At 33.2% G+C, this 27,843-nt stretch overlaps 1 protein-coding gene across 1 annotated transcript in view; it reads right to left on the bottom strand.

Moving 5' to 3' along the window:
- Positions 1-27,843, bottom strand: part of LOC129231711 (kinesin-like protein KIF28) — a 64,464-nt gene that overhangs the window by 13,458 nt on the left and 23,163 nt on the right. The window contains exons 12-20 of the mRNA XM_054866074.1: positions 25,568-25,731; positions 24,030-24,164; positions 18,252-18,406; positions 17,098-17,246; positions 12,021-12,155; positions 7,411-7,494; positions 6,671-6,733; positions 3,370-3,516; positions 552-677 (exon numbers count right to left, since the gene is read on the bottom strand). Coding sequence (XP_054722049.1) covers positions 552-677; positions 3,370-3,516; positions 6,671-6,733; positions 7,411-7,494; positions 12,021-12,155; positions 17,098-17,246; positions 18,252-18,406; positions 24,030-24,164; positions 25,568-25,731 — 1,158 coding nt within the window. The remainder of the gene's footprint in view (positions 1-551; positions 678-3,369; positions 3,517-6,670; positions 6,734-7,410; positions 7,495-12,020; positions 12,156-17,097; positions 17,247-18,251; positions 18,407-24,029; positions 24,165-25,567; positions 25,732-27,843) is intronic.

Raw genomic sequence — 27,843 nt, 5'->3', positions numbered from 1 at the left:
GCTCTACAATCTGTGGAACATTTATTGGATTACATGAGTGAAAGAAGTTACGATTACGGAGAAATAATTGCAGTAAGAAAAATTCGTACGGACATACGCAACAATTTAAACAAACAAAGAAAACAAAAATGTATCACCGATTTTTTTTAAGCCAATACATTTCGAAGAAAAGTTCCTGGTTTGTGTGAGTATTTAGTTTTTTCTAATTTCCCCTTAAATAGTTACCCTGCATATTCCTTAAATGATTTTTGGATTATCCATGTTTTTCGATTATCCATGCTACGCCGCCCGGTGATTAGCACGGATAATCGGGAGTATACTATTTTGAAACCTAATGATGCAAGGGTAACTTTCGAACAGATGCTTGAATACTAATAGCTTTTTGTTTTTAATAAAAAAGTGAAAGAAAACAGCTTTAAATGGAAGTTAATTCAAATGTTGGTTTTCTTGAGAGAAAGCTTTAATTTTTAAATTATGAAATATTTAGTTAACCTGATGTTCATATATCATATCAGTAATAACTTAAAAACATTCATAGATTTTCTACTTACTGATTGCGTGACTCGATTAAAAGAAAATATCCTTCTGTGATTGAAATCTGGATTTGATGTGTCTGATATCACTTCTGTTGAATTTTCTTCTGTTTCTAAATACACTTTGTATCTACAAGTAATGTCCTGAAATGCAAAAAAAGAAAAAAAATGTGCATATTAGGTACATCATTATTATTTTGGAATTATGACTCAAAAATTATGTTTTAATAATTGCGCGCTAAAAAATGATAATCTTATTCTGTTCCAGCTCTTCAATTTCATTATTTTGCTTTTAAATTAATACAGGAAATCAGAAAGTAAGTATAATAGTTTGAAAGTATAATGGTTTTGTTAAAATTGTAATTGGTCAGAAAATTAATAACTGCTTCTGAACAGGGAAACAGACGAATAGTGTATTAATGAATCACGTTTAACTAGGTAACAACAGAAAGAGTATATTGAGACATTTTTGACACAAAAATTACTTTCCCCTGTGCCCCCGTTATCAAGATACAGGCGTCCCTCGTATAACACAGTTCCAGGGGTGATTGTAACTCCATGAAAAAATACCTGAACTTTTTTTTCCAAGAAGAGTAAGTGTTTTGATGGGCATATATATGCACATTATGTGTATGTACACATCATATTATGTACATAAATAATTTAGATACATAGTTATTTGTTGGGGCTAAAACTCGAAGTTTTAATTGGACTTCATACGTCCATGTGCATGGTGGGAATTAAATTGTTTTCATTTTTCTCATTTCTTAAATTTTTTCAAAGAATGTTTTATTTTCTTTCTTTTTTTCTGAATCCTTAACCATTAATTACATTCATTTACTAATACACTAAAGCCTAATACACCAGCATTTTTTATTGATTCCCAGTTTCTTTTATGAGTATTTGTAGAAGAATGTTGCATTGCAATAATGCCTTCACACAATCATTAGCATGTGTAAAGGGCTTGTTGCAAGAAACACAAAACCAAAATCCAGCCCTATCAATTTTTTTACACTATATTTCCATCTTTTCATTGTAGGAATCCACTCTGTTTAACCATTCCCAATTAAACTTGTTCTTCTTTCCTGCATCGATGGAGCCAATATCTTCAGATTTATCCAGATACCTCATTTTTTAAAATGAGAACATGCAAAGTTCAAATGAATAAATTTATCAAACAAAAAAAGTAGCGAAATGAAAAGTAAGAGTTAACTAGTAAAATTTAATTAAACAAACTAATTTATATTTACGAGGAGCATATTAATAACGATAAAGTATAATTAGAATTGGTTCAATAACAACAGAACGCACACATTTAAAGATCATAAACCAGAATATAAAATAAAGAAAATATTTGCATACGATCAATTCCTCCAACTGCCATAAAGAACAAAGACAGGAGTCAAAGCTCTTATCACTTTTCTCTTCCTACCTTCCCCCAGTTTACAAAACATGACCGTAGCTTACGCTTTATATTTATACCAAATGTCTTCAATTTGGATTTTTTCGTTTCATTAAACATCGCCCTAAATATTACTAAAGTGGGTTTTTCTGAAAATATAGAAGTTCCGGTATTTTCGAAGATGAAGATACCGGAATTCACGATGAAAATACCGGAACACAATCACCCCTGTAACAGTTAACTTGTTCCGTGTAGTATCAAAAACGTGTTATACGCGACTTTTTTTAAATAACTTTTTATTGTAATGTTTACACTAACTAATCATTTACATAGTAAAGCTCATGTCATTATGTATCGTGTTGTATCGAAACCGTGTTATACGAGACTTAGAAATAATGCAAATCAAGGGATGTATACCGTGTTATATCGAAACCAAGTTTCATAAAAACAAAGTAAAAACTTATAAGAATTATCAAGCATCAACAGAATGTATTAAACAAAAATGAAATGCCATCTATTTTTAAGATAACATTCGTGTTATATCAAAACCATGAAGTATTAAATTCAAGTTTCGTGTCGGTGTAATATCGAAACCGTGTTATAATAATCGCAAATTTGGTACCGTGTAATATCGAAACCGTGTTGTACAAGTACCGTGTTATACGTGGGACGCCTCTATAAGGCCGTGGAAATCGACCAACATTTTGAGGAAAGCGTCGAATTTAAAAATTTGGCAAGAAATTGAAATTTTCAGCGATTTCCAAGCGATTCCTGGCCGTTGTTAGGACATCCATCAACAATAGAATATGTACATTTGATTTATCAAGACAATGATGCATGATTCATTTAACCAGTTTATATTTTATGAGTTTCAATGATAAAAATAATAACTGTAACAAAATTGTTGTTTTCAAAGTATAAAAATAGACATGTCAAGTTGTCACAAGTTGTTTTCATTTGCGGCAGAGGAATGCAGATCAAATGAATAAGATGGATTCAAAAACACAAAAACAATCCTAGCCATGTCCGTCATAAAGTTTTCAGCTATAACGACTTGGGCTACGGGTTCGCATCCAGCTCCAGTCCGTAGATATTCGAGGAAAATTGTCAGCGTCCGAGTCATATGATTATGCTGCATGTTGAATATACCTTTTAGGATCAAATGGCTCAGGTAATGTCGACTAAATTGATTTCCCAGAGCAATTTCATTTCTTGACAGCACTGTTGCCCCATCTAGTGGCAAACTTGGAGTCGAAATTCTCAAGTGCCAATCGGACCCCCCTCCCCTCTCATAATCGGAAAAACAACTATAACGTAATATCATGTGTCGAATATTCTGAACAAATTAATCTACGCAAAGACTAAGATTAGTATAGAGAAGTTACATGACGACATTTGTAACGATTAAATAAAAAAACAATTTTTATTACTTACGTTAAACCTTGATGGTAGACCTCTGCAACCTAAAAGTTTGACCATGAAGTGAAGATCTTTACCAATGAGTTCATTTGGATTGTCCACAAACATGTCATCATGTTCTGTGTATTCTTTTCCTTGCTGGGTACAAGGAACGACTTCTATCTGATTAGAGACAAATTTGGAAAAAAAATAAAAATAATAATAATAAGGGAAAATAAATAACACATTTTCGTTATACTAACCGAAATTTGAAAAGATATCGCACCCCGGCAAGAAAGTGACACAACTAAAAATTTGATGAAAACGTATTAGCTTTTGATTTAAAATCTCAAATTAAAGCTCTTTCTTGCCACAAAACTCGTACAAAGTTAGCTTACATACAAGCCCGGCTCCTGAAGTAGGCGACCTAGGGCGGCAGATTTCAGAGGCGACCAATTTCGAAATTGAAACATTTAAAAAAAAGTATGAATATTTTTTTCAGTGGCATAATATTCACTGCTTCAGTGCTAATAATAATAATAATATTAATAATAATAATAATAATAATTTAGAGTGTGTACCAGTGCTTGGATATGCAAACGTAGTTCCGATTTTGACAAGAAATTCAATTTAATTTTAGGGAAGGTAATTTGCGTGATTTCAAAGTCTTTTGAATGTATTTATATCTGTTTCAATGTCATGAGATGCACTACTTTAGTGTTAAAAAAGAAAATTTAAAGTGTGTAGCAGTGCTTGGATATGCAAGCCCAGTTTGGAATTTGACTAGAAATTTGCATTAATTTTAAGCACTTTACTATTAGTTTTATTTTATCAATATGTTGTTATCATCATTCAATGGGGGAGGAAGGCTTATCGATATTGCCTAGGGCGGCAGAACTACTACAGCCGGTCCTGCTTGTATAACAGGTGCGTGGTGGCGTAAAAGCGATATAATCAATAGTAACAAATCACTAAAATTTTATAATTTGTGCGAAAGGTTTTTCAACTATAGGTCTGCATTATGAATTTAGAGAACAAAAACTAATCAGTAAACATAACAATATATATTTTATTGCGCATAATATTTTGGACTAAATATCTTAAATCTACTAGTACGTAAAACTTTGATTTTCTTCAATGCTGATTTTTTTTTTGAGGGGGGGGGGTGGATAGTGTCACTTTCACTGCCGGGGTGTGATAAATTTAAATGTCCCTATTAAATTTAATACTTACTGAATTACATTCATTATATGTAAATACAAATTAAGTACGAGACATATTAAGACCGTTCAGAGTTTAAAATTCAGTCAGAGGATCTTTATTATAAAGTACCGTTTAAAAATTGCTTTGTTTTTTGAAAACACGAATTTCATTCAGTCAACATTTGGAGCAAACCAATACCATTCTTTCAGACTTCACGCTTATTAAATATTACCATTGACCATGGAGCTAAATAAAGAAACACCATTTTAAAATTTCATGACGTTGTACTCATTCTAAACTGAATGAAATAAAATGACTTTTTAAAACACATCGTAAAATAAATTATTAAAATTGAAGAATATTTTAAAAGTAAAATAATATATAAGACATTGGTGAAAAGTGATATAAACCGCATGTGAATTTGTGTTATAAGAGTTAATCGCCTGAGCTCACTTTCTTTCATTTTTTTTTCCGGATTTAAAATAGTGGTCACTGTCAGGAAATACTTTTACAGTTGTTTACACTGGATTTATGTGTAAGAATGTGGTAAGGTGTTGGCCATCTGCGCTGTGGTCCCGAATTCAGACCTGGGGTGACAAGTGAGTGGATTTTTCGAGATACAGAAAATCGTTAGCACCCATGTCGTATGATTATGCGGTACGGAACATATGTCTTGGGTATTCAATTGCCTTTAAATGCCCTCGGCAAAATGCTATCCTAGTGCTGTTTCGCATCGAAGAGATCCCAGGTGCCTCCATCTGGTGGAAACTGGACGTCAAAATTGCCTGTGATACTTACCGCGCCTTTATAATGGCGCATGAAAGACTGGATGCCATATTGGGGACCGCACTAGGACGGCAAAAGGTTAAGGTGGCTAACGCAGCCATATTAGAAAAACAAAACTTTCCAAGTTTTTTTTTTTCTCCATATTCGGAAATTTAAATCCAGTGTAAACGATTGAAATAATTTCATAATGAGAAAAGCAACCACTGCAAGCTTCACTCAAGTCGGCAAGACCTAATAGAGAAGAGTGAAGTATAATAAATGGTAAGTTGACCCTATGAATAATATACCGCGTTCCCCTTTTAACCTGCAAGACCTCTTTTTTCACTATCATTAGCTCTAAATGCATAATAACTTCTATTGCAAAAATATTCAAAATAAGGTGCAGAGTATTTAGAGAGATATTGAAAGTTTGAAGTGAAAAAGGAAATTAGTGAAAAAATACGAAAGCTAACTTTTAATACGGACCCTATGTTCTCGAACGTATATTTATAGAAATAATTCCATTGAAAAATAATTCCAACACAACAAGTTTGGCATTAGTACCACCAATATTTACCGAGATATAACGCTGCATTTTGTGACTTACACACACCATTTTACACTCACAGTCAAAAACACCTTTGAGGGGAAATATAACGGCTAACAAGAGCTTGAAATTATGCGTGTGTGTGGAGTGTGTTTTCTCAAATTGTGCGAGCATTTATAGCGTACTTTAACATATCATATCATAACATTTTAATTTATTTTTGAGCAGCAATGAAACTATAAATATTTTATTTTTTTACTTCGACAACCTATCATTTTTCCGAAAGGGCGATAATTTCCAATCTCATCTTTCTGCACGGTCTCTTAAAATTTTGAACTCCAATATTTCCTTGAATTGATTTTTTGTTGGAACTATTTTTCAAAGGAGATTTTATATCCCAAAAATAAGCTAAAAGACCTACGGTCCGTATAGATTTCGTATTTTTTCATTAAATTGCTTTTTTGCTTCAAACTAACAACTTATTTTGACCACTTTTGCTAAGAAAAAAATAGGCACCTAGGACTATCGTTTGCGAAAATAGAGGTTTTTCAGATTTAATGGGGACACGCAGTTTAGATATGTTTTTCTAAGTTCAAAACATGCAAAATTTTGAAGAGAATGGTTGCAAAAATGCTCGTATACTCAATAAAAATTCTAAAATTACATTGCTTTATGAATAATGGCGAGATCCCTTCTGTATAATTTGCAACGACATTTCCAAATGGCTTCTCAGACTTATATTGTGTTGCAATTATTTTTGTTTCGTTAATTATTAATTTCCTCCATGAAAAACCAAGGTAAAATTAAAATATTAATACTTACATTCATTATACCAACTTCTGTTCCTTTATAATCTACGATTTCAAGTTGCTCCTTCAGTTCCACCTTCATGCGAATAAAACAAAACTACTTATATCCAATATCTAATCACATAATTTTCTAATTACATAAAAGTATTTGAAATTTCGCAGTTTAATATGTGATGCCAAGTATAGCATATGTTGCAAGCAAAGTTATGTGGTTTAAGTATGAGACGTCAAGTAAACACAGTATCTGGTGAAAAAACTACATTGCAAAAAATAATATTGAGTGAAAATATTATATATAGTGCATATCTGTTAATCTATAAAAGCAAGAAAGGCGTACCTAAAAAAGTAACCCTTTTTCTTTGAGCGTTTTTCTAAATATTTGTTTCCTACCACTTTAATAACTCCAGTTTTTTGATCCGAGAAATGGGCAGTTACAAACATATTAGATTTAGGAGCATTATTCAATTCGATTGTGTTTGATTCGATCGAATTCTATCTACCAGTAACGTAGCAAGAAATTTCCTTTTGGATAGAAAGGGAATTTCTAGTTGCGCTGTAGGTAGATGCAGTTGATCATAGTCAATTCGATCGAACTCTGTTAGTGTTGAATATGCCCGTTTGATAATTTTATCTAAATTTAATACGTTATTAGCTATATTTCAAATATTGTAAATAATTATATTTACTGAAGACAAATATTTTCGGATATAAATGAGACACACTCTTCTTGCATAGGAGGGAAAAAAAGCATACCATGTAGGCTAGGGGCTGTAGGAAAACTTGGCAGCTTCCAATCCGAACTTCGGAACCAATATCTTCTATAAAAGGATCTCGATCCTATGGAATTACATAAAAGATAAATAATCAAATACATTTTTACGGCTTGGGAATGCCAGATGCATTTGTTTAGTTTGATCTAATGGATATTTGATTCATTGGAAATAGAAAGAAAATCTAACAAAGGCAAAGGGTTCCCTTATTCTGGGTTCTCACTTCAGCGGGAAACTTCGAGCCAGCTCAGCAAATATTTTCACCATATAGTGGAAATAAGCAAATCAGATTGCATTGAGAATACAAAGATACCTTACAAGAGACTGCTGACTTTTCAGTTCAGAAACATCAACAAAAAGACCCACTGGAGATTGCTCAAACCTGTTCAACAAAAGCATCCGATGACACACACACACACACACACAAAAAAAAGGAGGGGAACTGACAATATGTTTATATAAAACCATTTAATAAACTAAATGAATAAATACCTATGTACATTTGTGCAACAAAGTATATAATAATAGCAAAAAACGTAATTCAAGCACAAATGACTTTTTATTCTAAAGCTCACCTTTCGTTGCATTGAAAAAAGTGTTTTTTGAAACCCCGAAACATGTATCTGCAATCAGTTGGAAAATTTTGTTGAACTGCGTTGTTTAATACAGCAGAACTCCGCAATAGCGAACCCGGGATGTAACGATCCCTTGGTTGTAGCAATATTTTAAATGGTCCCAAATGAGCCTTATGTCATTAATGCATTTTGAAATGCTTATAACCATCGACAAAAAAATCGTCTAATGCGATTCAAAAATTTCTGAAATTTTAAGCTCTTCATAACACTTATCCCAGCTACGTTTCTTGTCAATTTTTCCTTGGTCAAAATCATCTACTGATGTTTCACATTGACCATGACTAAATTAGACAAGCAAAAATTTTTAATTATATGGAATTAAGTTAAAATTTTATTACGGGATTGAAAAGCAGCTATAGCCTATTCTCAATTTGCAAGAAATTTTCCTTTTCTAAATTTATTGTAGCCACTATCTGGCAAAATTGTAATTCTAAAGCAGCTGTAAGCGTTTTAAGCCGTTTTGTTTACGACAAAAACTAGATAAACATGTTGAACATTCGTTTACAATAGTTAACAGAAAAATTAAAGAAATGCACATATAATCAAATAGCTTGCAATCAAAAATAACATCTTTCCTTCCCAAACTATGGATAAATTTAGAAAATATATATAGTTTTCGCATTACTGAATACTGAGTACAATAGCCTTTATTCAATTTTATCAAAATCAAACCAAAACCAAACCCAGTAGCGCAACAGCCCGTGGAAGCCACGGCCTACTGAGCCCATCTCAGTTTTCCTGACCAAGGGGGCTCTGGGGTGCAAGGCAGATGTTCCAGTTAAGTGGTCAGCCAAACGCGGAATCCGCAGGGTTTAGTGTCCAAACATGCTTGGTACTTCCTATTCCTATTCAGAGTCACAACTGACTACAACTGTATTTATGTCGAGGACTGCATACTAAGTGCCTTGCCTCCGTTATTTTATATACCGATAGATGGCAGCACCATCATCGGATCGAAGAGTTAATGAGAATTTAGAACTAGTCCAGGAGCTAATAGCTACCTGGTGCTAGCACCCCCAGAGGTATCGTTTCACTTGGAGGACATTGAGACCACGAGCATATTTAACGTCGCCCAGTCCCCTTTAATGACGACGGTGGGTCTTCGACCATCGAGGTTCGAACTCAGGACCCTCCGGCCCCGAATCCGACACTCTACCGATCGGGCTACCACGGCCCTGCTTGGTACTTATTTTATCGATCCACTGAATGGATGAGCGGCTGAGTCGAACGTGCCCAAACCGGGAATTAAACTCGAGCCTGCCGCGTAGAAGCGCGAAGTGCTACCACTGAGCCACTGGACCTGGTTTTATCCTAACCCGTAACAGAAATATCATGTTATTTATACATTAATTATAGAAGTATCTTAGAAAGTTTTTTTTTTTTTTCTTTTTGAAAAATGAAGCGAACTCTCTGTCATAGCGATCTCCTAAGCGAATCCGTTGAGAGTTGTTTAAATCGGGGCTCGGTACTGTTATTTGTAAATAGTTTGAGCGTGAAGTCTTTTATTTTAAAATGTTTTAATGCTTTAGATCTTAAAAAATATATAGGGTCTGGTGGGGGAAAGTGGACAATGGGGTAAAGTGGTCATTCGTCAAATAAATGGTTATAACTTGGAAATAAATGTTCGAATGAATGTGAAAATTTTATTATAGAGTAGGGCAGTTAAAAATTACATTTTGAGTACAAAATTTTACAATTGGCAAAATTTTATTTGGTAAGAAAAAATATTTTGTGTGCATATGAAAAGTTTTTAAATTTAAACACCTCTTTTAACTTCATTGGGAAATTTTGTTTGTTAGAATTATGAACAGATTGACTGCATAGGAAGCTTCCTACATGTCTCAAGAACTCTTACTCATTAGCAGTTAGCTGAATCTATTTTAGATAATTTTTTAGAACAATTTAAGTAAGATGGGGTAAAGTGGTCATAATATTAGGCTTAACAAGTATTGTTCTTCTAATGTCACTTAATCATTATGTATAAGGCAGTTATAAATTAAATACTAATTTCACTTAATATGTATTGCTTTTACAGAAAATGGGGTTAAATATACGAGTATATGCGTATGCATACGCATATACTCGTGTAAGCACGTATATAGACATATTCACATAAATGCACCAATACGCATATGGGTATCTGCAAGTATTTTTAATCTATATAGATATACTCGTACATTCGACTATACACGTATACACTCGCTTATACTCGTATATATATAAACACTTATATACTCAGATAGACACGTATATACGCGTACGTACTCGAGTAGACACTAACATACAAGCATATGATATACAAGTATACAGGATGAGTTTAAACTTTGGGGCAAATTATTGAAAGGTGTCAGAGGGGAGGATAAGAAGCAAGAATCACATAAGAAACATATGGTCGCAAACACAATACTGGCGCTCTACATGCACGCAAAGCCAGAACTGATGGATGCAAAACTGGTCAAAAATTTATTACACAAAGACAATTTCACACAACATTTTAGGTCTCAAGAAAATCTTAAAGTGATTGATGAAAGTCGCGGCCTGCAGCTGTAATTCATGCGTCGCAATCACAAAGCACTCACTGTTGCAATAACGAGACTTTTGAAAAATTTTCATCAGTCGCTGCGCCTTTGTTGCGATGCTTGTATTAGAGCTACTACAGGCCGTAACTTTTAACAACTGCTCTAAATATTTCTTAAAAACTAAAATCTTGGGTAAAATCATCTTTGTGTACCAAATTTGTGATTTGTTTTGCATCCATCAGTTTCTGGCTTTGTGTGCATGTAGCGCGTCAGCGAAAGTAAGTTCCTTATAATTCTTTGCTTCTTATCCTCCCCTCTCACGCCCCTTAGATTTTTGCCCAAGAGCTTGGATTCACTTTGTAGGCACACATGTATATAAGCTTGTATACTCGTGTATACATACATGTACTGGTGTATACACGTAAATGTACGTATATACGTCTATACAGGTATATAATCGTGTTTGCACGTATACATACGTATACTCGTGCTTCACAATGTGAGTAGACACGTAAAAACACGCACTGAATGTATCCACGAATTAACTCGTGTATACCCGTATATGTGTGTATCTACACTTATATATGCGTGTATACATCTATTGTACACATATATACTCATGTATGCACGTATATACTTGAGATACAAGTGCATACACTCATATGATGTTCGTTTACACGCGTATATACCCGTACATACACGTGACACGTATATACTCGTGTAGATACGTATACACTCCTGTAGGTAACCACGTATACATGCTTATATACTCGTGTATACACGTATAGACTTGAGTAGGCACGTGCATGCATGTACCTGATGCATACATGTATCTACTCATATATGAACGTGTTTACTAATGTTTACACGACACGTATATACTCGTGTATACACACATTTGCTTGTGCATATACTTGTAACCATAATAATAACCGAAACATACAAATATTAAGGTTGTTTATAATGATTTTGCATCTATTTTTAACTATGACCACTTTACCCCATGCTATGACCACTTTCCCCCACCCCATGGGGTAAAGTGGTCATAAATACAAAGGGAAAAGAAAGTGTTATAACGCTACTTAAATCAATATTTATTTTCCTAGAACTCAATTTACCGTGTTCTTTAATAATGCAATGTAAAATAAAAACAAAAAAAGTTTAAGTGTTTAAAGAATTTATTGTATTTATTATTCACCTAAGTTGAAAACCTACGATTTTATGACCACTTTACCCCACCAGACCCTATATCATAACGTAGATTAAGATAAAAATATAACGAATACATCGTTTTAAGAGAGGAATCAATTTTTTCAAAGTTCACCAAGCACGTAAATTAGATTATAAACACTATGTTTATGGCAATAATTATAGCTTAAAAACTAACTTGCAGGTAATGGGATATGTTAGAATATTTGAAATTATTATTTTATTATTACCTCGTCCAATTCCCATTCGTCTCCAGCTTCGTAATTCTGATACATTTCTTTCATTACATACATCCTGTTCAGAAACTTATCCTTTGGCCACTCGAACTCGACGCCGGTTTCCAAGTTTCTCATTTTGACAAAAACCTGGAAATTAAAAGAAAGACCCATTTGAATTATTAAAATACATAGGGTCCTGTGAAAAACTTACACACATACATTTCTCAGTAAGAAAAAAATAATTTACATTTCTGTAGCAAATAGCTATTGTTCACACAGCAAGTAGTCAAATTTTTAAGGAGCTGTTTTTAACGAAGTACCATTATTCACTCTATGGGAAAACATTCAGTTTCAATTGTAAGAAATATCGTTGGCACCCAGTATCTAAATTGCTGTGTTTTATCTTCACACTATTTTGGCTTTAACCATATAGCAATAAAAGGAGTAGCTGAAAATAGGGTAATGACGCTCATCGGGTAATTACGCTTACGCAAATATCTTAGGTTAGAATAAAAGAACTCGCAATTGGTACCGCCATACAGCTAACATCGTTATAATTTTATTGTAAAAATATAGTCATTGTTGGAAGGAAAGTGTTTTTGTGACCGCACGTAATTAGTTTGTAGTTGTTGTATGTTGTAGTTGTTGTAATATTCTACAACACGTAACTTGCAAGTAAGTAAACATTCTTATTTTCAAATGTTAATTTATTCATTACGGATATTAAATATACGCGTAGAGATGTACGTTCATACTTTTATTTATTTTTATAGTGTTTTTTTCCGCCAATGATAGTGCATTCAAGTCCAACATGGGATGAAGTGTAATGGGTGGGATAGGGATAAATAGGGATATAATATAAGGGTAATAAATTGGTGAGTATATGACACCAGCTTTCAGTGATTGAAACTAGCTGACATTGAAGAGTCTAATCAGTCTGATGGTAATGATGATGATCCAGGTGATTTGCTTACTGATCGAGTTGGATATGTGGACAGAAATCTGCTTTTTTTGCTGGGCGTTCAGGATCGATAACGAAACGTGATTCCGCTGTATTCAATATGTGGTTACAATATGCGGAAAGTAATCACATGAAGGCTCATGAACTGATCAAACGCATATGTAGGGTTGTGAACAGCCCATACAATTATATATGAGGCAGTGAGAAACAAATGGATGTCAGTGGCAAAATTAAAAATTTGGAGATAACCAGAAAATAAATGGTAGGTGAACCCCTCCTCCGTCTTAAGGCAAGAGATAGTTCTAGTAGCCCTGGCAGGTGCTGCTGTACAGCATGATTTAGCAAACAAATTCAAGGGTAGTCTACCTATGACATTATCTTTAAAGTCGTTTTACTCAAAACGTGTAAATGTCCACTTACATTCCTTTGCTTCTCACTGCCTCATATCAGACTTTTGTCGTACCTCAGATTAGTTTCCAAACTGTGAGCGCAATTACCCTTCCATGTAGGGTCTTACCGCTCAATCAGTAGTGTAGCTAAATAAATGATTTTACGGAATCGTGAAGCTTTTTTTGCAAATTAATTGATTTTACGGTTTTGTAGTTATACTTCGAAAAAGAATTATAGATCTTTTTTGTGTGTGTGTGTGTAAAATGTGACTAGTTATTCATGTTTTCCTTTAAGTGAGTGGCATTCCCTGACCTAGCTCTTGCTCCCAACTACATAAAGCACTTCGGAACATACTCATTGCATTTTAAAAACGTTTTTCAAGTCCTAGAACTTAGGTAAGATGTCTTTTAAAATTACTAAAAAGCAAAAGCAAATCGTCCCCGATCGTTCTATAAACAAGAGAATGATTTTTTTTCTTGAAAATATTTTTATTGTATATTTGTTATGAATTTCATTTACGTATACATTATTGAAATTATTCTTCCAAAGTCTAGCGTTTTCAGGGTGACAATTCTCTTTTGCTTCGATTTTAAATATTTCATAATAAACGCCCATATGTGGACCTTTTCATATGGGCATTCCGTGAAATTCCATCATATGGGCATTTCATATGGGAATACCCATATGTGGAACTCACACTAAGAGTGAGTAAAACCTTTGATCAAAATTTATTGTATTTTACACTAAGGATTCGGGTTAACTAATTGAAATTCCTTTGAGTCAAATTTATTTTTCGAAAATATATATGAAAGTCAAAATTCTGGACCTAACTTTAATTTTGTTGTAAATACAAATGTAACTAGTCTGCAGAAATAGGTGAAAGAAATACTGTTATCTATGTTACACACCTTAACAACATGGATGAAATAAAAATACATTGTTAAAAAATTTATAGATTGTTATAGATAAATTTTTAAATAACTTAATTTACCTTTAAAATTAAGAAGAGTGGGATCCATTTTTTAAAAAACAAAATACTATTTAATACGCTACAAAAATTATGTACGCGATCATACTGAATTCCAACATATCGTCCTTTCAGAGCAAAGGTGAGATATTTAATCCTAGGAATAACAGTAAGATATCCTACTAACGTATTGAGGCGACGATATATCGTAGAATCAACATCTTTCATTAGAAAATGTTTAAAATTTATAAAAGTTTCAATACTGCAATGCATTTTTATGCATCACAAATAATGCATTTGATTTCTTACTACTTCGTTTTAGTAAATATACGAGTATTAGGTAAGGACTATTTTTTTTCCATTTACACTTAAAATTAAATTTAACATGATTTAAATTGATCCTGGACAACAAGTTTTTTCACAACATGTTTTTCACACTTCAAGTGCTTGATACTTTCCATATTTACTTACATTCGGCTCTCCTAATGCATTTGATATAGTTTTGACGTTCAGTTTTTAACCGACTTCAAAAAGAAGGCGGTTATCAGTTCATACCATATGTATGTTTTTTTGTTTTTTTTTTTGTTTGTCCACTCACAGCATCTCACCTAGTGAACCGATTTTGATGATTCCTTTTTTAATGGATAGGAGTTTTCTCAACTTAGGTCCCATTACTTTGCTTGACCATATTTGTCCTTTAGAAAAAAAGTTATGGGCAAAAAACAACAAATTTCATACAATTTCCCTATTAAATGTTAAAATATAAAACCCATTGTTATGAAAGTTTGGTGCCATACGACAGTAACATTAATAGTAATTGTAGTGATAATTTTGAATGAAGCCTTCTCTGAAGCAAGCATCAAATTTCTTCAGGGGGATATTTCGATAATCGGGAATCTGGCGCTGTCGTCTCATTTTTGGCATAAATAATTTGATTTTGGTAATCCTGCTGATTTATAGTAAGCCTATGTGAATTATCGAAATCTTCCCTTCTTCAGTGCTATTGCGCCATAACGGGGGTAAACCTAACCTGGAAGCGAGGTGATGCAGTGATTAGGATCTGCTTAGCCTTCACAATGCTACCATTTGGTTTGCCTCAACTACACAGTAGTATTTTTATCGTTATCATCTACGCCGATAACAGATGATCAGGGATAAGTAAGAAAATACAGGATTGTATAACAAGCAACTTGTATGCTGTGAAATGGAACCTAGTTAGGGAAAACGTAATACTTAAATGGTTATAATTAAATTAACTACACATGAATTCCAGAGAGGAACAAAGATACGTTTTTAGTGCCAATCGTCTTAAGTTTAATGCGTGTTTATAGTTTTTTTTTTTTTTTTTTAGTATGGAGCATTTTTATGAAAAAAATAAGGCAAAGTTTCGTGATGGTAACTTCTTACTATTTCTGAAACACCTACATTTACACTAAAAAGAATGAAATAAAAAAAAAATTTGAAAAAAAAAAAATAGAACCGACTTTAAAATTGCTCTAAAAAGTGAAAAATAATTTTATTCTTTAAACACCATCGATAATGCTTTTAAACATAATTTTTGAAGTTGGCGCAAAAACGATAGATAAAATCATTCACAGCCGTAACTCAACTCTAATTATAAAGTTAACCACGCCCAGTTTCTTCACTATCACATACATTATGCATTGATGACAGCATATTTGAATAACGATATAATTCTTTCATTCGTAACTTTGGATGCTTTTCTGAAAAAAATATGAACGAAGCATGGTTACACTGGATTTTACGTTTTGTTTTTGCGCCAACTTCAAAAATTATGTTTAAAAGCATTATCGATGGTGTTTAAAGAATAAAATTATTTTTCACTTTTTAGAGCAATTTTGAAGTCGGTTCTATTTTTTTTTTTTTTTTTTTTCAAATTTTTTTTTTCTTTATAAAATCTTATTTCGGTGTTGACATATTTTGGTTTCGCTTAAACCGAATACAGTTCGTGTGTTTTTTTGAGTTTTATGTTTGTTTTGACAAAACTTTGATTCAGCTTTAGATTTACTATGTTTGCTCACATAGAACACTGTTTCCTTCTTGTCTCGCTCTGCTATTATCTGCTCAAAAGACTACTTATGTTTTGGATCGTAACCCATCTCGCATCACCAGTGGCGTATCCAAAGGGGGATAGAGGGGTCATTCCAAAATGAGGTTAAAAATAAAATGTTTGAACGCACATGCAAGGGCCTAAAATTGCACTTTTAAGCTTTCAATTTCTAAAAATTTCTAATGGACCACCCTTCCTCCTTAAAGAAACATTTTCGCTACGCCACTGCCCATCACGAAAAAGGTTATGGTTTGATATACGTACTATGTGTTTGTTTTGACACTCATCTTTACTAATAATAAAGCTGAAAGTCTCTCTGTCCGGAGGATGTCTGTAGGATGTCTGTGACGCGCATAGCGCCTAGACCGTTCGGCCGATTTTCATGAAATTTGGCACAAAGTTAGTTTGTAGCATGGGGGTGTGCACCTCGAAGCGATTTTTCGAAAATTCGATGCGGTTCTTTTTCTATTCCAATTTTAAAAACAAGAATATTATAAAATGGACGAGTAATTTACGAAATTATCATAACGTGGAACCGTAACATGGGTACAAGCCAATTGGCGAGAAAATTCACCATACATTTGTAAATATACAGGCGAACCAAAAGACCTTTTAATTTTTCTATTACGGGCGAAGCCGTGCGGGTATCACTAGTTTGAAATAAAACACTTAATTTTTTTAAACACAAAAATGCATTTACCTCTGTTCTGCCTGATGATTTTCCCAGCCATTGAGGAGATAGCAACATTATTTCAAATTTCACTTTTTTATCCAGTTCTTCACTAATTGCATTAGCTTCTTCAACTCCGGGCAAAACTTCCAACAAATCCTTATTCAACAGTGCAGTTTCTGTGAGAAGAAAAACAACCCTGATTTTAGTGAGGTGGTTTTGTTTCATATCTAAATATTTTTTAACCAGATTTTCAGCTCTAAACTAAATTTTTCTTCACTGAAATACAACTATTACGTTTTTATTAAAAATTGTTAAAAAAGCATTGTCGAGTAATCAAAAGTAATAAATTTCTATTTCGTAAATCGAAGTCTCTGAAGAAGTAAATCAAGTAAATATTGTAGAAAAAAAAAGAATTATCTTTTTGTAGCGGTACTATTTTATTCATTCTTTATTCGTAAAGTTAGTATAACTTTTTGTCAGCAACAAAAAAAACAGAAAATAAGTTAGCACTTTTTAATCTTTAAAACATCGTTGAGTGCCTTATAGTCGCTTTTTTGTTACTTTCCCAACAAAATTTACTCCAGGAATTGTGAAATATCTTATCAAAATAATTGGTAGTTTCCTAATCCTTTTCGATTTGATACTTCTTACGCTAAGCTATAAGTCTACAATACGAGTTTTCATTAAGACTTACAGTACTAAAGCTGTTTAAAAAAAGCATTATTCGAACCTCGATCTCATAATGGCAACGAAAGAAAGTTTAATATACAATCAGGACCTAAGGGCGAATCATGAGATCGTGCTATTAGGCAATCAATGCTAAAGTTTTGCACGTTCTCCCTTACTCTTCCAAATTTCTAATATGTTTTCGGATTACTTGAAGCCTTTTCTTCTTCGATGTATAAAGTTAACAGCTAAAAAGTTAAATAAATGTTAGAAATCATAGTGCAATACTGAAAAAAAAAAAGCGAAACCAATAAAGCTGCGTGAAAAAATTTAAAACGCATCTGTTTCAATCCAACTCAAACTCAAATAGTGAATAAGCTAATGCTCAATACGTTAACAACGCTGAAGAAGGGCTTCCGAAATTTTGAAATAAACCTGTCTTGACTCGATTTTTTTTTTTTTTTTTTTTTTTTTTTTTTTTTTTTGTAAAATGTAAAACGAGTTGTGTTATTTACCTAAAGATTGATCTTCATCATCGACAGCAATTCCTGCTTTCTGTGCAATTTCCTCCTGAGCCATTTCGTAAGTTACGTCTGGATATTTCTTTCCGGTTTTTTTCATTTGATCAGGGTGTATAAACACGTACAATTGCGTAGTTCCAAACATTATCCTGAAATATAAATATGATCGGTTCATACATGGTTAAAACAATTTCATTCGGTTCATTTCCTAAATTTTGGTTTTGTTTTCAGCTTTCTGATGTATTCTAATTTTCAGCGACTTTATAATATCAAAGTTCTACATTTAAATGGCAATAAAACAATAAATGTTAGTGAGCGTATCATTCGTTAAACATGTATTTATACCGTTAATCAGGTGTAGAGTGCATTTAAATAGTAGATAGAAAGTGTCCACAGTGATGGTCAGAATTATAAGGAAAACAGAAAATTGCATAGAAAAAAATATTCTGAATAAAAATTTCTGAAGCAATTTAGTGAGTGGTTGAAGTGTTTTTCTTAAGTTGGAAATCGTTATGGAATACAGAACTATTGAAAATACAAACTATAAATGTTTTGTCATAGGTAATGATAAATGTAATGTCGTCGTAAAAACTGGACAAAATTATTAGAACGCCGAATGTTTCGCCCTGAAAAACACTAAAAAAATATTACTCTACTTTTTACCACTTTCATTAGTCTTGGCATTATGGAAGTAGAAGAACGTTCTTTCAAACTTTCATCCCTGCTTGTTGGATGGAGGAAATGAGTTCTAGTGTGTTTCAATATTTAATAACATTTTTGTATACTTCGTGTGGCAGAAAAACCTCACAGAATTTCTATTGAACTTAGATCTCGCTTTCTAGCTGGCCAGTTATGTACTTTCACAAAATTTGTATAAAACCATGGTTTCGAAGCTTGAGAAACAGGAAATTGGACATTATCCGATTCAAACCCTTGTAATTAGCGTTGCTTTTGGAGAAAGATTACACTACCCAACACCAAAAATGCATCCGGAGCAAAAATCGTTTTTTCCGAAGCATTTTGTCTCTCTTAACACGAAAGTCACCATACAAAATTGAGATTAGTCTTGTTTTCAAGATATAGCGCCAACTGGGATAGTGAAATCTCGCTAATGTTCTTTTTTCCCTGTCACATAAAAGCACCTCCCACGGGACTATCTTTTAAACTTAGACTCCTGGTTGAGATAGAAAATATCACTACATAAAACACGATGGACTTCAAAAAATCCCCGGAATGTAATTCCGGTGAGAGAAAAGCGTAAAATGAGCCTCTAGTAGATCCACCTATTTTTGCTCCCACCCATGCTCATTCTGCAGGGAATAATGAAGAACTTCGTGAAAGCTGTAAACAGAAATGGTTTTTCAAAACCTTAGAGGGTGATTCTCAAGATATGTTGAAGTTAAGGATAAGAAGAGCATTTGTAACGGCCCATCAAATACGCACAAGTATGCAGATCACTGTTTTTGATTTAAACCTTTTTTTTTTCAGAAGCAGAGAAAAACACTGTCTTTAAGGGTCTGTTGCAAGTATTTCTAAGCATCAGAGAAGACAAGAAATAGAAACAGTTGGTCAAATAAAACTTCCTAACAGAATTTCTGCGAATATTGATGCAATATATATATCTATGAAACTTCATTTCCTCCACCAGTGGCGGCGATTCGGGGGGGGGGGCAAGGGAGAGCGACTGCCCCCGCACTTTTATCCTCATCAAAGATTTCCTGAACATTAAGATTTTAATTTCAAACCATTCTGGGTGAGATTACCCGAACGTCACCAAATATTCTAAAATTTCAGTTTTAAAACTTCAATTTTGAAACTTTTCCGGTAGAAAATCTCCGTACGCACTCCTTCCTTCCTTTAAATTCAAAGATGACCTAAATTTGCATTATAAAGACTCCAGTTTGAGGGGGAAAATATTAGGAAAAGAATCAACCTATATAGCGCAAAACTGCGTTTTTGAAACTCCAACAGAAAAAAAAATCCAGAGATTTTTTTTTTTTCTGAACTCCCCAAAGGAAGTTTGAAACGGACTTCTTAGGATTTCATTAATTCAAAAAAAAAAAAAAAAAAATAGGAGAACCTCTGAACCCTTTTGTTCCTCCTTAAGTCAGAAGAAGAGAAGTCTGAAACAACGTTTTAAAAGACGTTTAAAAAACGTTTTAAACTTTGAAAAACTTCTGGAAGCGAACCCCAAACCCCTTGCTCTAAGTTTGCTAAGGATGGCATTAATTTGCGTCTTTTAAGACATCAGTTTAAGATTTTTTCCGGGAAAAGCCTTCCTTACCCTTACATTACCAAAGACAGTCCAAACTTCTTCGTTTTTATTATTTTTACTAGCATTCCCGTACCCGGTATTGCTCGGGTAATTGAATTAGCAGGCGATACCAGTGCTTTTTTAGTTACGAAAATCCCCTATAATAATTACTTATTACCTATAACTTTTCTAATTTTGGGAGGGTCCCGAGACCCCTGGACTCCTAATATATATGGGGCATTCCACGGTATTTTTGACATTATGTAGAGTCCGTAACGTGACCTTTTTTTGCCATAACTTTTTAATTTACCGTTTGATTTGCAAATTATTTTATTTTGAGCTGGTGTGTTGGTAGGAAAAGATCAAAATAAAATAATATGCTAATCAAACAGTAAATTAAAAAGTTATGGCAAAAAAGGTCACGTTACGGACTCTGCATAAATGTCAAAAATACCGTGGAGTGCCCCATATGCCTTTGTCCTTAGCAGATCCTTAACTGTCATTAACTATCCTTTTAAAGTATTGATTTTCTTTGCAAACGCAGGCCATCCACATTTTATTGTTATAATTATGTTTAAGCAAGAACTTCTTGTTATACAACTTTTTTTTTTCTGGTGCGAAAATTATTAAACTGCTTGATAAACTGACTTTGGAGCAAGCTACATAAAATTGGCCGTGTTGAAAAAGTCTTAAATCGATCCCTACTACTTTTAATGTCTGTCCTTGTGACTTATTAACGTTTATTGCAAAGCAAACTTTTACAGGAAACTGTACTCTTCTAAAGTTTTAGAAATTCGATTTTTTTATTGTATTGCAGCATACTACATCGTATTGTCTTTCAGGAAACATATTTTCTGTATTTTTTCAGTAAGCGTCTATTTTACCGGGCCGAAGACAGGAAAATTCATTCTAAATCAATACAATGCAAACTAATAATAAACTACAAAAAAAAAACAAAAAAAAACACTCATTTACTTTTACGATGTGAAATGAAACTTAAATGCTTTATATGCGATGATGTTCTTAAAAACTTCATTTCCAGTTTTAAAAAAAATGAAAGCAAAAAACAGAAACATTTTTGTTTGACTTAAAATCCTCCGAAGAATCACGTTAGAAACAAAAACAATATCAAATTTAAAATTCGCTATCGACCAAAAGTTGAGATGAAGTACTGAATATTAATTTTAATGGAGGAAAGCCTTCGAAAATAAGAGATTTAAATTTCAATTTCAGGTTTTAATTTCACAGAAATTTAGGAGTTATAATTAATTTCTCCTGAAATAATTGATATTTCGGAAAATCCTTTCGTAGTGGATACTTTCGTAATCATGTAGATATGCATGCCAAATTTCACGTCTGAGGCTTCAGCGGTATTGGCGGTGCGTTGATATATATATATATATATATATATATATATATATATATATATATATATATATATATATATATATATATATATATACAGCGTGATTATAATTAAAGTTCGACTTTCAAAACTCTGTAAAAATAAAAACACTGGTCAGAATGACCTCAAATTTTAACGGAATATTATCGAAGAAGGGGGAAAACGTATGACAAATGAAAAATAAATAGTTGGAATTTTTCGCACTAGATGGCGCTGCAAGTGTCAGAATATGTAAATCAAAACACCTGTCATGCGCCCGACTCATTTAAGTTGTTATAAAAACGCCAAATACACGTTTGTTTCCTCATTTCGCATCTGAGAAGTTCACTATGAGTGTTTCAATGAAAGACCTGGCCGTCCCGATCACCTGATCTTAACCCGTGTGACTTCTGGAAATGGGGCTATCTGAAAGCTGTCGTGTTCAGTGCTCCGATTGCAAACTTTGCTGAGCTGAAGGCATGCAACACATTCTAAACGTGACCCCGGAAACACTTCAATCAGTCGTGGAACATGCTGTTTCTCGATTTCAACTTGTTATAGAAAACGGGGGTACCATTATACTGAACATCTTTTGCGCCAGTCTCACGAAAATTAAAGACCGATTTGATTTTGACTGATGCTTTTTATGCGGTTTTCGGCCTCAGGACAATTAAAAACCAATTTTCCCCCTCCGATGTGATATGACCTTTCCGTGTTGGATGGGCTTACTTAACTAACAGTATCACACCAATACCCTCGTGCAGGCTGAGTAGTACGGTGTTTTAACGTATAGTTTACACCTTAGGTAATATTTTTTGATTTATTTGTCATTTGTAGTCAACCACTATTAAATATGATGCTTACAGCGCCATCTATTGCTAAAAATTCCAACTATTTATTTTTCTTCTGCCATCAAGTTCCCCCCTTCTTCGATAATATTCTGTTGAAGTTTGACGTCATTCTGACCAGTGGTTTTATTTTTATAGCGTTTTGAAAGTGGAACTTTAATTATAATCACCCTGTATATATATATATATATATATATATATATATATATATATATATATATATATATAATCTCAAGACATTGATTTTTATATGTTAAGATTAGTAATCAGACTTCATTTGAAAAAAAGTTAAGGGGACAACCCTGGAAACTCCTTTTCGTTCTCCGAACGTTGACAAAACTCTACAAAAACTGTGTTTTTGAAACTGCAATTCCAAAACATTTACACAAGAGAATATCAGAAGCCCCCTCCCTCCCTCCACAGTCACTCAAGATAACCTAAAATAGTCTCCAACTTCCTAAAAAAATTTGCCCCCAAACTTTTAAGCCCCACTCGCCGCCTCTGTCCTCCACTATATTTTGCCTAAAAACTGGAACCGTAAGCGATGAGCATAGGAAAAGGATTTACCAAGATATCTCTGCTATGGATACAAATATCAGGGTCATTGAGCTGAGTTAATGCTTGAGAAATACTGCTGAACTATTACAAGATATAATACTTCTTTGGCGTACAAGAAGCAATCGAAAGTAAAGCGTTTTACAGCAATAAGCTTCTGCATTATGTTTATTCAACACTGCTGTATGTGTGAAAGTAAAATAAGTATCTACCTATAGGATTTCAATAAATTTCACAGATCTAATTTTTTTTTTTGTTTTGTTATATAATATTCCGTTACACACTTAAATGACAGTAGATATTTCATAAAAAGATGCATTTATAAAAATTATTTCACGCTAAAAAGTACTACTTTACCAAGTAAGACCCATTTACCCCCTTTTTAGGTACACTTGTGATGATTTGATTGAATTTAAACAAAAGGTGGGTGGTCCACTTACTCTTTTGTATTGGGTAAGTGTGACACCCAACTTATTTAATCGTTAAGAATATTTAAAGCATTATTTTAAAAAATTATGATAAGTGTTTGTTTATTAATAATGTCGAAGATAAAATAAGTCAATATGGTTTTTTGTGTTCCCCCCAAAGTTTTTGTGTAAGGTGTCAAAAATAGACTGTTCTAGAAAACAGTCCCCATTATCCCAACCAAGACTACATTTTTAACGACTTTGTCACATTTAGATAAACCTGTCTGTACTACACACTAGCTCTAAGCAGTTTTATAAACTCACCTATCACAATGTGATAAAAGAGCTCTTGCTGTTAATGGTTCTCCATTTAATAGAATACGACATTCTCCATGACTTTTTTCTAATGTAACGCCACCGTGTTCCAACAGATTAACAACAGCGTGTCTTTCTTGAATGCTGAAAAAAAATGAAAATATTTATTTAAAAGCTCATTTTTTTCTTTGCAGGGTTAAAATTTCACAAATAGTTTTAAAAAATATTGAAAAAGAAGTTATTACAAAATTTTGATGTTTCAAATTGTGAGCTGTATATAGAAATCGTCGCCTCAGAGCAACACTAAGACATCTTATCCCAGAAATAAGACTGAGATATCCTACTGTTGCTCTGAAGTGACGATATATAACTCTAAATATAATTTAGAACTTTATTATCGATCATTACTAATTATCCTTTTTATCACTGAAATATGTACAGACACGTGTACAAACAGAAAAATTGCGATTATCTATCATCAGAATTAAGATACAGTATTTCAAGCGAGTTTTAAATACTTTTATTATTGTATCATTAGAGTAACTCTAAAATTATGACTCAAAGATTTAAATTTAGTACAAAACTTGAAATATACTTCCATAGCTAGTTCGGCCTTAAAAACTTTTCACAACCCGCACAACGTACCTAGATATTTGCATGTTGGCTTTTTAAAGACCATTATGGGACACATATGTCCACTAAGTTAAAGTTAATTTTATCAATTATCAAGTACAAATAATTTATAAATTCCCTCTTTTTTTGATATAATTGAGGCATCAGATTTTTAGTATTGGTAAAAAAGATTGTTGTTTAAAAAATATAATGTTCCCCCCTCCCCTTTTTTTTAAACACCACAAACGTGACGATATTCTACTTCAAAGCTTATGATCCTCAAAAGGTTAAAAGACATCATAAATTTTGAAAACAAAAGTTGATAAAAATGACTTTGATAACATTAGTTTCATCCCCAATACAATGAAAGGAGACAAGATTTTTCTTTGATCCGATATTTGAGGATGGTTTTAATTTGATCGAAATTAACCACTAAAGAAACATCCCAAAAATTCTGTTTTGAAATTTTTCAGACCAAACCCTGCAAAAGATATTTTCCCATCATCACACTTTTTTTTTTCTTTAAGAAATTTATCAACGCAGTTATATGATTAATTATCAATAAAAAACATGCGTGAAACTGATTGATATAATCATAGATACACATGATACACATGTGTGTGTCATGTGTATCTAAGATTATAATGGTATAATCATGATAGATACACATTGATTGCTTGATTAGATTGCTTGTGATGATATAATCATCACAAGCAAGTAGTTGGTGGTGGTTGAATATTTTTTTTTTGTTTTGGTGTTTCCAATTTTTTTCAAAAAATATTTTAGACCTCTAAAGTGTTCAAGCCTGCTAATTTCATTAATTATTATGTGTTTTTATTTATTTAGTGGATTACAAAACAATACGTACATGCTAAATTTGCAATACTTCGCTCTTCAGTTCCACTACAAAGCTTTGAATTATCATAAATACTTACCTGGGGCCTAGAAGTTGAATATCAGCTTGATCCGTCTTTCCCACGATGTTTTCTCCAGCTTTGAGCAAATGAACAATTTTTCCTGACAACATGGGATCGAAGTTCAGATTGGTGAAGTGTGGTCTCACTTTCTTTTCTTTTTCGATTCGTGTTATGTCCCACTCCTATTTTGAAATTATTGTAATACGTTAAAGTACCTACAATTTTGAAAATTGAAAAAAAAAAAAGTAGCAAACTTACGTCTAAGTCCCAATATTTACTGTGAAACACTATAAAAAAGTTCAAAATAAACTAAGTCTAGAACTAATAATGTTTCTTTCCATACTTCAGCATTGTTTTTGTCTTCTCATTCAAACACTTATGCTCTCGGTTATAAAGAATGCCGTTTTTAAGATGATAAAAATTCATTTTGATAAGGCAAGAAAAGAAAAAAAAAAAAAAAAAAGAGGAAAAAAAGGTGAACGTATGGACAGATAAACAAAATGTTGTAAATATTCTCAAAAGTTTTCATGACTTTATTGTGCGTGATTTTTCTCACAGTTTCGAAGAGTTGATATAAAGAATATTAGTTTTTATCGAGTATCAATTCTTTCTGCTATCGGGATAACGAATAGGTTAAAATATTACAGTTAAGGCAGTGTAGTCCTGACGAGTTTTCATAGAACTCGTGGAGCCAAAACCAACCAATACAAATGTTCCATTAGAATAAGAAAATTTCAACAACTAAATAAATTAAACAACGAAAAGCTACTGAAAGTTCCATCAACACTTGAAATGGTCCCCTAAATAAATAATTAGTCATTAAATGAGACTAACAGTTAAAATAAAAATGAACAATAATCTGCCAAAACTCCATTATCCAATGTATATCTTTCCCAGCGATCACATTGCGGTTGTCCCGTCGATCTGAACGTTAGTCGAGCTCCGATCGCGAAACGATGTGACGCAGTTCTAGGGGTGGGCGAGCGTCTGCGAGCTCTGCCTCAAGTAAAAATATATAAAATAAATGAGACACAAAAAAAAAAGAGTTTGCCCTATATTTACTCAATTTTCTTGCCTATGTAAAGGTTTCATTAAAATTTTCTTTCATTGCTTCCGTTTTGTAAGCTAATTCATAAAATGCACACACCAAAACAGCCATATTACCTTCGCCATCACGTTTTGTTTAGGAATTGTGAGTCCATTTATTTAACACATAACTAGTGACCCAACTTTCAGTTGACTTCGAATAAAATTTAGTGCAATATAAGCAGTCACAGTCAGAAACATCCTCAGGTCAGAATCCCTCTGCTTAGTTTTTAGATTTTTTCATCAGCTCATTCTTTTTTAGTTTTCTTCAGTTTTTTTTTTTTTTTTTTTAGTTTCCTTCAGCTCCTTCTTTTTTATTTTTCTGCGTGCTTAACTTTCATCTTTCTTGAATAGTTTTATCAGCAGCTTGTAGCTCTTTTTGCGTGGGGAATCCCTTAAGACAACGGTCTCTAACCTCTTCCGGAATGAAGAGGGCATGCTGTTCTTTGTCATCTAAGAGCACCTAGGAATGGCAAAACTAGCCGCATTAAATCGGACCTTCCTAACCGGTGTATCAGAAAAGAAAAGTAACCCTATTTTGACCCAGGGACATGATTTAGAATACGGAGATACAGGCCTTCGAGAAAGATGCGTCAACAAACATTTAACTGCGCCAAACTTAAGGCAATTAAAATTACTTGAAGCAGATATTAGCTATAATTTAAAAGTAATTGAGTAGTTACAGCTTCCCTTGGTTAAAAAACAAACATCGGAAAGTATAATACCGGAACAATAAATTACACCGCGCGAGCCTGATGAGCTAACGTGTAAGAAAGGTAACACTAATGTGGCTATTGCAATTAGCTAGTAGCAGGTTAGTCTAGTTCTACTTATTCCCACTCACTGCTAGCCCCTTTTTGTCACCGAAAAATGTTGAACTTCATTTTCCCCCACTCCAATGTATTCCAGGTTTCCCTAAAATATATAGCATAGTCTATGTAATGAGAATTGGCGTGTCAAGACCAAACTTTCCCCCTGCTGGTTGTCATGATAACGGCACTATGAGCTTTTTTCCCGCGTTGCTTCTGCGAATGTTGTTTTGCAGAAGCAACGTACTGAAAAGTTCATAGTGCCGTTACCATAACCACTAGAAGGGGAAAATTGTGGAGAGTGGGAAAATTACTTAGCCTTGACACGCCGATTTTCATTACATAGACTTAAGGTTATATTAAAAAACCTAAATGCTATTAATCACGAAACGCAGCGAT

The sequence above is a fragment of the Uloborus diversus genome, chromosome 10 (genome assembly GCF_026930045.1).
Source record: "Uloborus diversus isolate 005 chromosome 10, Udiv.v.3.1, whole genome shotgun sequence".
Lineage (NCBI taxonomy): Eukaryota > Metazoa > Arthropoda > Arachnida > Araneae > Uloboridae > Uloborus > Uloborus diversus.
This window is presented reverse-complemented; position numbering and strand designations above follow the sequence as displayed.